This window comes from Moschus berezovskii, chromosome 20, assembly GCF_049115385.1.
Source record: "Moschus berezovskii isolate FMDL1 chromosome 20, NW_MosBer_1.0, whole genome shotgun sequence".
Taxonomy (NCBI): domain Eukaryota; kingdom Metazoa; phylum Chordata; class Mammalia; order Artiodactyla; family Moschidae; genus Moschus; species Moschus berezovskii.
The window spans coordinates 65,015,054-65,028,192 of record NC_142479.1 but is presented as its reverse complement, the minus strand read 5'-3'; the positions used below and the strand labels follow the sequence as shown (position 1 = coordinate 65,028,192).

General features: G+C 60.0%; 1 protein-coding gene across 7 annotated transcripts in view; it reads left to right on the top strand.

Annotated features, from left to right (window-relative positions):
* The window catches only part of PGS1 (phosphatidylglycerophosphate synthase 1), a 36,492-nt gene that overhangs the window by 17,148 nt on the left and 6,205 nt on the right, over nt 1-13,139 (top strand). For 4 of the 7 annotated variants that reach the window (XM_088829275.1, XM_088829278.1, XM_055408449.2 and 1 more), the window contains 2 exons: nt 726-1,247; nt 9,510-9,658. In XM_088829275.1, the coding sequence (XP_088685401.1) occupies nt 726-1,247; nt 9,510-9,658 (671 nt within the window). The remainder of the gene's footprint in view (nt 1-725; nt 1,248-9,509; nt 9,659-13,139) is intronic. The other 3 variants (XR_016035568.1, XR_016035567.1, XM_088829277.1) reach the window with 2 other exon arrangements.

The window sequence follows — 13,139 nt, the reverse complement described above, 5'->3', positions numbered from 1 at the left end:
CTCATGTCGTTGTTTTCATTCTGTTTTTTCTGCTTTTTACAATTTCCTTCCTTGTACTGTATTTCTTGTCTTTTCCTGTTGTTTTTTCCTCCATAGCTTCTTGGGTTGGATGCTTAGCTCGTTAACTCTCTTATCATCTGGAGATAGCGTTGGGACTCGCTTCTTTTCCTCTCATTGTGTCTCTGCAGCCACTCGTCTAGTGGCCATGTGCAGACGAGGCCCAGAGCCCGTCTGTCCGCCTCTGACCCTGCCCGGCTCTCTCCTGCTGTCTGATCATACCTACACGTGTCTCTGTGGGACACATGCTCTTTCTGACATGTGCCATGCACCCCAAACATGGGTGTGAGCTTATGTGTGTGTTCCTAGTGGGTTGGCACTCAGAAACCCCCTGGAGCCCCCAGCCAGGCCTGACCCCCTCCCCAGTGCCCACTGTCCTGACTGCCATCACCCTCAGCTGGTCTTGCCTGTTTTCGAACTCCCATTAGGTGGCTTTGGTAAAGGCCTTTTCACAGCCCCCTGAGTGCAGGCTTCTTATGGCAGGATGCTTTCTCGGGCCTTTCTGTCACAGGAGGAGCCTCACGTGGGCAGTGCCTTGTGTGTTTGGTGAAAGGAGCTGCGGCGCCTGCTCGCACCTGTCATGTGCTGGGGCCATGTCCACCATGCTGGGTGGGGGTCCGGAGCCTCCGTTCACTGCCCCTGATCCCCTCTGCCATGTCTCCCTCTAGGTGACCGGGCTGCGTATTGCAAGGCGGCCAATAAGAGGGTCATGGATGTAATCAACTCCGCCAGGACGCGCCAGCAGATGCTGCATGCTCAGACCTTCCACAGCGACTCCCTTCTGACTCAGGAGGATGCCGCTGCTGCTGGAGACCGGAGGCCGGCCCCCGACACCTGGATCTACCCCCTGATCCAGATGAAGCCCTTTGAGATTCAGATCGACGAGATTGTCACCGAGACCCTGTTGACAGAGGCTGAGCGAGGTGCTAAGGTCTACCTCACCACCGGCTACTTCAACCTGACCCAGGCCTACATGGACCTGGTCTTGGGCACGCGGGCCGAGTACCAGATCCTGCTGGCCTCGCCAGAGGTGAACGGCTTCTTCGGGGCCAAGGGGGTGGCAGGCGCCATCCCGGCCGCCTACGTGCACATCGAGCGGCAGTTCTACAGTGAGGTGTGCAGCCTGGGGCAGCAGGAGCGGGTGCAGCTGCAGGAATACTGGCGCAGGGACTGGACGTTCCACGCCAAAGGTACGCGCTGGCGGCGGCCGGAGGGCAGCCCGCGCGGGGCGGCCGGGGGGCAGGGTGCCCCCCACACTTGGCCAGCCCGCGGTGCCTGTGCTGCTGGGCGGGCGTTGGTGGTGCCCCACCCCGCCCCCCGGCTGCCCCACGCGGGCCCTGCGGTGCCGCCATCCTCACGTCTGTGTCTGTTCTGGCGACATCTCTCCCTGTGTCTGCCCAAAACGCGGACGCGCAGCTCATTGGGATGGCTGTTTCAGAGAGCGCACCCGCACTCTCTCCCCTCACAGAGTGGGCGAGGCACGTCGCTTTCCTCGAGCACCCGAGTTCTCCCGCGTGGGCCCTCCCCTGCTCGGGGCAGAGAGGATTCACCAGGAGTCATTGACTGGGCATCAGACAGCCTGGTTTTTCAGTTTTCCTCACCGTTGCTGCTCGTTTCCTCTATGAGTCAAACCTTTGCTTCTTTTTTTTTTGCAGTGGAGGAAACTGAGGCCCCCTGCTTACACTGCCCACATGTGCAGGACTGCCCCAGGGTGGGTTGGCGTGTGAACGGTGTGTTGTGATGACCCTTTTTGGGCAGTTGTGTGCGTCCGTGGAGCAGCCCACATGTGACACAACCCTAGGGCATGTCCACGATGTGAATCACAGGGCTTAGAGCCCTGTGCTCAGCAGAGGGACCGCTGGCGGCTACACCATGTGCGTGCACTCGCCTCTGGATGTGACCGTGCCTTTCTGTGCTTGGGGAGACCCACAGCCCACTCGGCTGGTCCTGTGTCTAAAGGAGATGCCTGGCTTTCCTGACTTCTCGCTGGTGGCTCAGAGACCTGTTTTGCTTCTACACTGGTCCTGGGGGCTCCCAGAGTGGCTGATCGCTGTGGGAGGGGGTGATGGTGTGTCGTGGCCACTCGTCTGTGTTGTTTAGACTTGAGGCCACTTTGAACCTCAGCTTGGACTTTTGTTTTCTTAAACCATTGGTTTCCACTGGGGGTACACTGATGTTCAGGCCACCCCCAGCCTCCTGGGTCCAGCCCTCTGGGGTCAAACCCAACATGGTAACTTTGAAAAGCTTCCCAGGAGATTCTGATGCCTTGAGAACCACTGCTCCCACTCAGAGCTTCTGACCCACTGGGTGGTTCCCACTTCCTTCTGCGAGGCCCACGTGCCTGGTTAGGCAGGTGGCATTGTCTGCCATGGGAAGTACGCTCTGCTGTTGTTCCGTGTGGCCGATCCTGGATGTGTCATGAGCAGGTGTCTCCAGGCAGGTTGGCTGGCCTGTGGGGGTGTGGGAGGTATTTTAGGATTGGCTCTGTTACTTCTGAGAATAGCAGCAGTGCCTGGGGTGGGGTCCTGGATACGAGAGCTGGGTGGGAGGAGCTCTGAGCTCGAGGGGACACATGTGCCTGGCGAGCTGCACGGAAGTGCATTGAGAGCACTGGCGCCCATCTGCCCTGTGGCTGGGTGGTAGTGGGGGATTCCTGGTCCCAGTGGGGCCCCCAGCGCAGCCTGGCCTGGCAGTTCTGAGCGCGCTGTGGATTATTTCCATGAAGCTGCACTGAGAAACGTGCGGTGACTCCCGAGTTACCGTTGAAACAGAAACACCCAACCGGCTTTTCCAGTGTGCTTCGCGTTTTCCCGGACTGGCCTGCTTCTGCCGCTCCCTCCCGCCCGCCCTGCTGCGGGTGGGGCCCTGCAATCTGGGAGCTGGCTTTGTGGGGAAGGCCAGGAATCCCAGGGTGTGTGCAATGGTGGGGGGTGGGGAGCAGGAAGGGAGGGAGCATGGCGGGGGTAGGCAGAGTGGGACTCTCTTTGCGTAGAAGGCACCATGTCCTCAGGGCAGGAGCCGAGCTCAGGTCACTCAGTGCTGGGGGGAAAGACCAGGTCCTTCCCTGCCTAGGCGCCATGGTCAGTAGTGGGAATCTTAAGTCCACCCCACTTTCTGGCTCATCTTTGGACGGTCACTTCCATGAGGCAAGCTAAGACAACGAGCAGGCAGTGCAGACGCCATGTGGATGTGGACTGGGGAGTGGTGGACCGGCTATGGCCTGCCTGCCCTCTGCAGGGCCTGTGCTGGGCGCGAGCGGTGTATCTGGGTTTGGGCCCTAGAAAATTCTTGCTGAGGGCTGAGTAGCTGATGTTATGATTCCCTTCCCCAGGCTCCTGTGGGACAGGCCTGGGCTCATCTTTGGCTCCTCCTGCTCCCAGAAGCCTTTGGGTGAGGAGAAGGAGCTGGGATGCCCTATTCCTGCTTTGAGCTCCTTGCCTTCCAGCTGTTGTCTGTCAGCATTGCACACCCCTGGGAGTCAGGCAGCTCGAGACTCTGGGCCTGACTGTTGAACCTGTGGGCGGCCCCCTGCTTGTGATGCAGGAAAGACCTGCCCTGTCGGGGCCTCTGGAGGTCGACAGGCAAGATGGGAAAAAACAACCTTCTTGTGGCAGGCGGCCATGCTGGTGTGCAGGTGCCCACGGATAGTAGTGCAGCCTGGTGGCGGCAGAGCACACAGGTAGGTGTGTTCCTTGGTGTTTTCTGCTCATGAGTGTTGGGGAATATCAGGCAGGGCTGAGCGCCCAGCTGGAGCAGTGCTGCACGGAGGCCTGAGCAGAGGCCGCTGTGCTGGCTGTGTGCTGATTTCTTAGCAGGCTTAAGTATATGTCACCTTTTAACAAGTTGAGTTGCTTCAAAGAACTGGAGGGATCTTCCACGTTTTAAAGGCATGTGCTAGAGACCTCTGTGGCAAGGTGGATTTATCTGGAGTCTCGCACAGGATGTTTGTTTGGTATGTCAGGGGGAGCCTGGGTAAGCAAGATGTGGGGCAGAGGTTCCCGGGCTGGGGGTCTGTCTTGAAGCGTGGCTCTCAGCCCACATTTACCTTTGGCAGAAGTGGAGGACCCGGTTCCACTTCCGTGTCAACTGGGGCGATGGCGCTGTCTCTCACTCAGGAGGGAGCATGCGTGCACTTGAGGGTCTGTGAAACGACCGGGTGGTCTGGCGGGGAGGATTGGGGTCCCCGAGGCTGGTCAAGACGCTGTGTGCATGGCGGTGGAGGATGCCTTGGCGAGAAGAGGTGTCCTTGTCACCTGCAGCTCTGTTTCTGCTCTCTCTGGGGCTCAGTGAAGGCGACACTGAAGCTGGAAGTCTCACTGGCATCTTATGGCCCCAGGAGTTTTGGGGGTACAGGCAACATCCATCAGCTGGCAGCTCTTCTGTTTTAGAAATTTTGATTTATTTGGCTCTCCTGGGTCTCAGGGTGTTTTATATGGGCTCTTTAGTTGCAACAGGCACGGTCTAGTTCCCTGATCAGGGGTCAAACCCAGGCCCCCTGCATTGGGAGCGTGGAGTCTCAGTCACTGGACCACCAGGGAGGTTGCTGTCAGCGGTCGTAAGTGCAGTGTTTACTTTGTGCCCACGAACTCATCTCTTTAGATCTTGGAGAGGCGGCATCTTCAGGGTAGTCTGAGCGACTGTAAAGTGTCAGGCGTGGTTCTCACATCTTAGCTTTCTGCCCCGTGGAGACGAGAGGGCCTGAGAGGTGCCGTGTGCGCCGTCATGGGATTTTGTGCTGGGAGCCAGGGCCACGTCCGTGCTGGGGCGTGTGGGCTCTGCCTGCTGTTGAGATGTGATTTCATCTGGAGGCAGTATGAACAACAGCACGAACAACAGCACAACGTGTGTGGTGAGGGCGGGGCAGGGCCCCTGGATTGAGAGATTCTGGCTCTTGCTGACAGAGGTGTCTGTTAATGATTGTGCGAACTGTCACTATTTTTACTGCCTTCCCGACAGCCCGCTTGGCACAGCGCCCGGGGCGAACCTGCAGTGCGAATGGGGGCAGCTCCACCCTGCGTGCCGGGCACTCGTGGGGCGGCTCTCATCCGGGGTGGCAGGCGTGCCCGGGGGCCGCGCCACATGCCCGAGACTACGCGGCACCAGCCTCCTGCCTCCTGGGCTGTGTCTGTGCTGTTCTGGCCTCAGAGCAGGTGCTGCTTGTCCATCTGAGCCTAGCTCCGTGACGTTTGTGTGCCCTCTGGTTTTTACAGGGATCTGAGAACCTTCTGAAATTCATTGCAGAATATTGTGGGGGGAGAGGTGGCAGGTGCCGGAGTTTGAGGTTTTCTGGGGAGCTCCTCAAAGAAGGCCTCTAACCTGAAATGCTCATGCGCTCCTGCTTTAGACCTTCAAAGCCTTTTGCCTTAATTAACTGTTGGAAGAGGCTTTATTATCCTCATTTTACTTACTTCGTTCACACAAGTGTTTACGGAGGGCTTGCTGTGTGCCAGGCAGCATTCAGGGCACAGGGGGCAAGACACCGCTGTTCTCGGAAGGTGTCCAGTTCATGGGGAAGCAGATGAACATGTCCAAATCCAGCATCACGTCACGGGAAGGACTGAAGACGAGGGCAGGAGGGGACTCCAGACTTACATGGGTCTGTTAGGTGGGGGCTGGGGAGAGCCTCTCAGAGGCGGTGACACTGAGCGGAGGCTGTGGGCAGGAGAGGTCTGGGCGGAGGGCATGGAAACGTGGAGCCCCAAGACCACGCTGGGGTGTTGGAATGGAGCCTGGGCCCCGAGGTGGGAAGGCGCTCAGAGCCCAGGGTGAGCAAGGGCTGCAGGAGCCTGGGGCCACCTGGATTCCCCTGGAGGATGATGCTGGGCCTGCGAAGGGACCGCCAGTGCGTGCAGAGCGGAGGCGGGTGTCCCCCTCCTTCGAGAGGAGGCCCGGGCACGGGGCAGCAGGTCTGGGTCGGCCTCAGAGTTGTCACCTCATACCCGCAGCACGTTCCCTTCTCCGTGAGACCTGCTGTCCCAGGCAGCGGTGCTGAAGTTCATCCCCCTCCCCAGCACTTTCTCCCCTCCCACGATGTCATTCCTGTTGCAGAATCTCTCCCTGATTGGAGGTTCCGGGAATGCCGGGTGGAGGGGTTGGCCCTGGGTCTTGATAACAAGTTTATGGCTGGGCTGGGAGCGCTGTGTTTCCTGACAGTGAGGCCTGCCCGGCAGGCTCACCCTCTGTGTCCTCACCCCGACATCCTGAGTGGCAGCGCAGGAGTGGCCGCAGCTTCAGATGGTCAGGAGCTCACGAGGGCCTCTCGATTACACCTCCCCTCGTGAACGTTTCCCAGCTGTCCTCAGGGCACAGACCCATAGCTTAAGAGCCCCTACCTGGGTGAGCTTCAGCCTAGAAGGACTCTTGTTCATAGTGACTCCTATGTCCTGGGCTGCTGGGGGCACCGTGTGGCTTCCCCCTGACCCCCTCGCTGCACTAACCCCGCACCAATGGTGGCGTCTCACCATTTATGGTCTTTCTGTTTTCTTTTTGATGGAGAAAGATTGTGCAGATGAGACTGCAGCGGAAGTTGGTGGGGTGATTGCAGGCATTCCCAGAGCGGTTAGTAGCTTAAAGGTGCACTGTCTTTAATCCAAGCACTCACCTGGAGGAAGCCGAGGCGGCAGGGAGGAGAGGAAGGATGAGAAATAGGTGTGTGTCACGCATGACCACCCAGGGGGACAGCGCCCCACGGGCTGGAGACTGACTCTTAGGGGGAGTGCTGAAAAAAACAACCTTCATCTTAAGCGGGGCTGAAAGGCTCCTTCAGGGGACCGTGATGAAAACTCATTGAGAAGCAGTGGTCCTGCGGGGGAGCTGTGGGCCAGGCCGAGTTGGGCCGTCCACCTCTGTGGCTGACCCGTAGACTGCTGTGTGAGGGAGCGGTCCCTGCTTAGGCAGATGTTACAACTAAGGGCACGCAAGACCAGGCCCCTCCCACCTTCCACGCAGGCCTGTGGTCCGGGAGCTTCGGAAGGACACAGGGCCCTGGTGGCAGGTAGCCTTCATCAGCCTTGTCGCATGTCACCTGTGTAGGCGGGGCCTCCCTTGTCCTGGCTCTCGCTGTCCCCTCTCTGAGCAGCTGGGCAGGTAGCACTGAGCAGACCCAGCGTCTTTACGGGGCTGATCTTGGCATCAGAAGGGTTGGAACAGGGACCCGCCTGGCGGACTAGCAGTTAAGACACTGAGCTTTCACTGCAGGGGGCATGAGTTCAATCCCTGGTTGGGGAACTACAGTCTCATAAGCTGTGTGGAGCAGCCAAAAATTAAAAAAAAAAGAGAATAGTGGAAATCGTAACTGCTGGTGGAGATCTTGCCTGCCCCGCCCTGCTCCAGCCTTAAGGAGAGCTGGGGCAGGCAGGCTGAGCCTCGTGCAGGTGGAGAGCTTTGCCTGCAGAGAACGGGGCCTCTGGAGCAGGGCACTGGGGCCGGCCTGCCCACCCCCGTGAAGTGGACGTGTGGTCAGGTGAGCCGTGTGGCTGCTCACATGCAGCAGCCCAGCGGGGCGGAGTGCAATCAGTTGAGCGAGACGAATGGGCAAGCTAGTGGCTTTGATGTGGCCCCTGCGTGTATGTGTGTTGGGGGGTGGCAGGCATATTACAGGAACAGGCAGCTGAGCGTCGTCATCTCTTACCCAAGATGTTCTTGGAAATGCTCTTGTTCTGAGTGAGAATTAGGAAACAGCCTTCTATTTCAGGGGCTTGGTGTGCATTGCACGTTGATTCGCTCACGGTCCTCACGTGTGCCTGTGGGCCCTTCGGAAGGGTCCTGCTGGCAGAGGAGAGACCCACAGTGGTGGGAGGGCATGAGGAGGCCGGCCTTGCGCCGGGAAGCCTGCAGAGGAGCCCAGGACTCAGGCGGCCCCCCTGGGTGTTCCAGGCTGGGCGTTCTTGGTGCAGCGTGGAGGAAAAGGTAGAGGGCAGGCCTGATGCCCTGTCGGAGGACGGGAGTCTGGGGCCACAGGTGTCCTGGAGAGGTTAGGTTTGGGGAACAGAAATAGTTCTGATGGGGCCTGGGATTGGGGGAGGGGATGGAATGGGGTGCAGAGCAGGGGACCTGCATGATGTCCGTCTCAGGTGACGTTTAGGATTCTGAGAGGATCCGCGGCTTTCATTACAGAGCTGTGGCTGAGGTGTTACCAGAAGGCGGCGTGTTCCCAGGGCGAGGGGCCGAGGAAGGCGCTGTCCCCTCATGGCTGCTCACACACTCTGCTTTCCTGTCTGGTGTTAACTGGCTCATTTTCTGGCAAAAGAAAAAAGGGAGGGGAACCGCATTCTCTGGGCTAGGACTGAAACACACAGGGCCTCCGGGTTCTCTGCTGTACCGGCCTCCAGTGGATGTCGCCCTTCTGGCCTGGAGCCCCCAATCCCCCAGCAGGCGGACTTCCAGCGCTCTGGTGGTCTTCTCTGCAGTTGGCAGCGGGCGTGAGGGAGGGGCCCGGGGCCAGCTCACCTGCATGTGGGTGCAGCTCGCCCACCCCAACCCTCCTGTCTGTTCCCTTCCCCCTGACTTTTTAGAGGCTCATGTGTGGACTACTTCTCCCTCGGCAGGGACCCTCACCCCTCAGTCAGACCCAGGCTCCACCCTCAAGATCTGGGACAGAATCCCAGAGGAGCCCAGATATCCCAAGCTGTAACTTGAGGGCCCCCTAGGGAGCTCCTCTAGGGGAAGTGCCCGGGGCTCGTCCCCTCTCTGCTCTGGCAGGGGGCGGGGGACTAGGAAGAAGGACAGGTGCCCTCCACCCCAAGACTGCCTCTGGGCTGCTCGGCCAGCTGACCTGTTCTTAAACCCAGTCAGGTGTCACTCCATCTGCAGGCTCAGGTTAAAGGGTCGCCACTCCGCAGCCCAGGGCTCAGCTGGCCTGTTCACTGAGCAGCAGGTGTGACCTGAGCTCTGCTGGGCCGCCTGCCCTCTGGGCCTGTGGAAGGACGGGGAGGCAGGACGTGGCTGAGGCCGCGTGGAGGGCGGGGAATAAAGTAAAGGCCCCGCGCTGTCTGGGAGGGGTGATGGGGGTGTCCGGTAGCGTTGGGGGGTAGGGTGGGGGTGAGAACAGAGCCTGAGCATGAGCATCACTGGAGAAGCCCACTTCTCACTCTGCGGGCCACGCCAGGCACCAGAAAGGGCTGCCGTCCCCGTGGGGTCCAGAGCGCCGGGCGCCTTGCAGACCCTGCTGGGCCTGTGCCTCCCGTGGCAGCCGGGGCTGGGCCGACCTGGCCCCGGGGAGCCCGTCCCTGTGGCCTTGTTCCTGGGACCCCATGGGGTTGCTTCTCCCCCAGGTCAGCGTGCAGGGCCAAGAGCGGGCCCCGGGGGAGTCCATCCCCTTGTCCTGGGACCCCCCCACCGGCCTTGCTCCCAGGACTCTGTGGGCCTGCTTTTCCCCCAGCTCAGCGCAGCGCGGAGAGGCTGTGGTGGCAGCCTTGCTCACTTCCTGTCTGCACGTTTCCTTCTCCCTGCAGGCCTCTGGCTGTACCTGGCAGGGAGCAGCCTGCCCTGTCTCACGTTGATTGGCTCTCCTAATTTTGGGTACAGGTCGGTTCACCGGGACCTGGAGGCCCAGATCGCCATCGTAACGGAGAGCCGGGCCCTGCAGCAGCAGTTTCACCAGGTTGGTTGGGGCTGCGGGGCTGTGGGGGCGTACTTGGGTGCCTGGGGGCTGCCTCCTGCCACAGTCTCCTGCTGGGGCCCGAGGGTGGGAAAGAACCAGGATCCTCTAGCGTGTGCCGGTGGCTGGTCCCGAGGGAGGCCTACTGCACCCCTCTGCCTGCAGCCTGAGGCCTGCCCTTCCCTGGTGGGCACTCTCCCCCACATCTCAGGGGGCGTTGTCTTTCCCCACATGGGCAGAGAACACTTTGTTCTCACAGGGATGTGAATACGGCCCTGGTCCCAACCTCTTCTGAGACGGCAGATCAGCTCCTGGGGTAGGAGCCAGGGTCACACAGGACCACGCCCAGGTCTGTTCGGGAGCAGCTTTGGGCGGCCTGGGTCATTTCTGATGACAACCCACCCCTAGAGGTGCTTCAGAGTCTAGGGAGGGAGAGGCAGGAGGTGGGGTTTCCACCCAGGCAGAAGAGGCACCCAGGGAGCCAGAGTCTCTGCAAGGGAGACAAAGGCCAGAAAAAAGAGCCAACCCTTAGAATGACCTCAGAGGCCATGCAGACAGAGGTGGTTTGTGCCGTGCTGCGCTGTGGCGAGGGCTTGGACTGTCCTGGTCCCAGACGGCTGCCCTCGAGTCAGCACGACGATCCTTTTGTGCTGAGAACTCCGATTTTATTTGTTTTCCTTCAGATTCTTTCCCCTGGGTAGTTATCTGGTTTGGGATTGACTCTGCAGGAGGTGTTGGAGGGACTGCCTGGAGGTGTGTCTGACCAAGAGCGGGGTGGTGGGGTGGGGTCCCTGCGTGGTGTGTGTGTGTAAGGGATGGTGGTGGGCAGGGCCCCGTGGAGGCTGGTGTGCTGCCTGCCCCAGCCTGTGTCAGGGGCTGGTGGTGGGGCAGGGCAGGCCTGTTTCCAGGTGCCTTGGAATTTTTGCGTTGATTTTGTCACACTTGTAATAGCATTTCTTTCCTTGCAGTTGTGAGAGGGGGAGGCTGGCATTTTTGAGCGCGAGGGGGAGGGGGGTGTTCCTAAGAGAGAACCTAATGCGCTTGGTCTGGCTCGGTGGGCACGTTGTGTGGTCCAGCGAGGACCTCCCGCTCCCCTGGGAAGAGATTCCCCCGCGTGGCTCACAGGACTGCAGGCCTTTCTCCCGAGCTGGGGGTGGAGAGTCAGTCACGGGGCACTGGGGGCCCACAGTCAGGTGCAGGGTGGGCGGGGAGCGCGCTGGGCTCCCAGGGACAGGAACGCAGCTCTGCTTCCCGGAGGGGCCGTGGTCTCGGCCTCCTTCCGCGATGGTGCTCTTTCCGTTTAAAGTCAGGAATAAGTGCAGATGAATTCCTTTCTGCCTCTGCATGCGTCTTTGTGTTTGATCATCTGCAGCAGTGCTGGTGGACTTTCGGGAATGCAAGCACAGCACCTGTGCATGTGAAGCTTGGGTGATCCTTTGGGTTCATGAATTTATGACCTTTACGACAAAGCCTCTCCAGGGGAGGTGCCAGCTTCCCTCCTGAGTCATGGGAGCGTAGATAACACGCCTGGAGGCCAGCCCTCAGAGGTGCAGCGGCTTTGTTAAGCCTTTATTCTTGTGTTTGGGAATTACTGTTGCGAAATCCTTGGAGCCGTTGTTGATGGACGAGGAAATGGTAACTGCCTGGTTCCCCGGGATCTGCCTCCTGCGATCTGGGAATCTTGTCAGTGCCTGAGTGGGGCCCTGGTGCCGGGAAGGGCCTCACCAGGGCTGAGGGGAAGTGGCGGCGGTTGGGCTCTGGGCGGCCAGCGGGAGACTCTGATCTGCTCAGCAGATCATAGATGCTATGGTCAGGCTTCCAGCAAATGCCTGCCGAGGTTCCAGCAGGGGCTGGCCGGCCTCAGGGAGCTGGGGCAAGAGGAGCGGTGGCATCTCCTGGACCTTGGCCTCGCTGCTGAAAGCCGGCTTTCCCAGACGTAGAGGGGTCTGGGTGCGCCTGGCCCCGGGACCAGTGCTCTGGGCCTGGGCTGATTTGGGGGAGCAAGTCTGTGCCCAGAGTCCTGGTGCTAGCCGTTCTACCCCCGCTCCCTGAGTAGGGGGACTGAACCCACATCCTGAATCTTGAGAAAAGTTGGGCTGCTTGTGGTCAGGAGCTGCTTCCCCAAATGACATATTTGGGATATTTTCTTTTTCTTCCCAAACCTGAGTCCCAGGGGCTTTTGTTGGTGGGAGGGTGGCAGTCCTTGCCACTGCAGCGCTTCCATTCTTTAGTCACGCTCACTTTTGTGCCTTTAACATGCAGAAAGGCGTTTCTGGATAACCACCTATGTACTTACATACCGGGACAACAGCCACCCTCTGGAGAGGCCCATGTGAGGCCTGCTCCTGGGACTGCCCAGCTGCACAACCTCCCCAGAGCCCAGAAAGTCCCTAAAACCCCGTTGCCCGGGGCCCTGCCATCAGAAGCCCCCCTCTGGAGTCCTCCTGGGGTCCCAGGGAGGGGCCTGTCCATGTCTCCCTGGGCACCGGAGTGGGGAGATATTTTTACCCAAATTCATAGTCCCTCCCTTCACTTAGTATGTACAATAAAAACTGAAAGCTTCCTGGTTTTGTTCGGAGAGCACGGTTCCCCACTGGTGGCCTAGGGAAGCCTCCCTTGAACAGCATTGTGACCCCAAGCAGCTGACTTCCTTCTCCTTCCCTGTGCGGAGGCTGTGAGGAAACTTAAAGTGTTTCTGGTAATTTAATTGAGATCTTGGCTGCGTATTCATTGGAAAAACATAATGCTGGAGCCAGGTCTATGGAGACCGCCGCAAAGCAGCCCCTGGAGACCAAGGCCGGCTCCTCCGTCAGGCCCGTCCAGCCGCGGTCAGTGGGCGGCACAGTTGGCTTGGACGTGAAGCGCCAGCGACCCTGGCCCCGGGGTCCGGCTCACAAGGGAGTGAGCACGCACGCTGTGCACGAAGATGTGAAGTCGGGCCCTAGATTTCCCCAGCCCTTGACGGGAAGAGCTGCGGACAGTCTGTCGTGTTCTGAGGGCGCTGTGTCCTCCATGTTCCCCCCTCCTCCCGTCCTCACTGGGTCACAGGGGTTGGCCAGGGACACGGCTTCCGTTCCTGCCCCCCAGAGGAGAGCGTCCGGCTCCCAGCGGGTCAGGGGGCGGCACCCTGGCACCCCCCTAGGGCTCCTGGTGCCAACGTGGATGGAGTGTTGGCACAGCCAGTGCTGAGGGAGCCTCACTGGGGCATGAGGTAGTCAGGGTTTCACAGATGAAGGGACGCGAGGCTCAGAGAGGGGCGTCACAGCTCCTGACAGCTGCCTCTGCCGCGGGAACGCTTCGAGGGTGTCGTGTTTTCAGAGAGAGGCAGTTTCTCCTCTCGGAGACTTGTCACCCATTCGTCCACTGCTGGCTGCGCTGGGCCTTGGTGCTGGGTGCAGGCTCTCTGCGGTGTGCAGAGCGGGGGCTGCTGTCCGCTGCTGTGGCTCCTCTGCGTCACGGAGCGCAGGTTCCAGGGCGTGGGCCT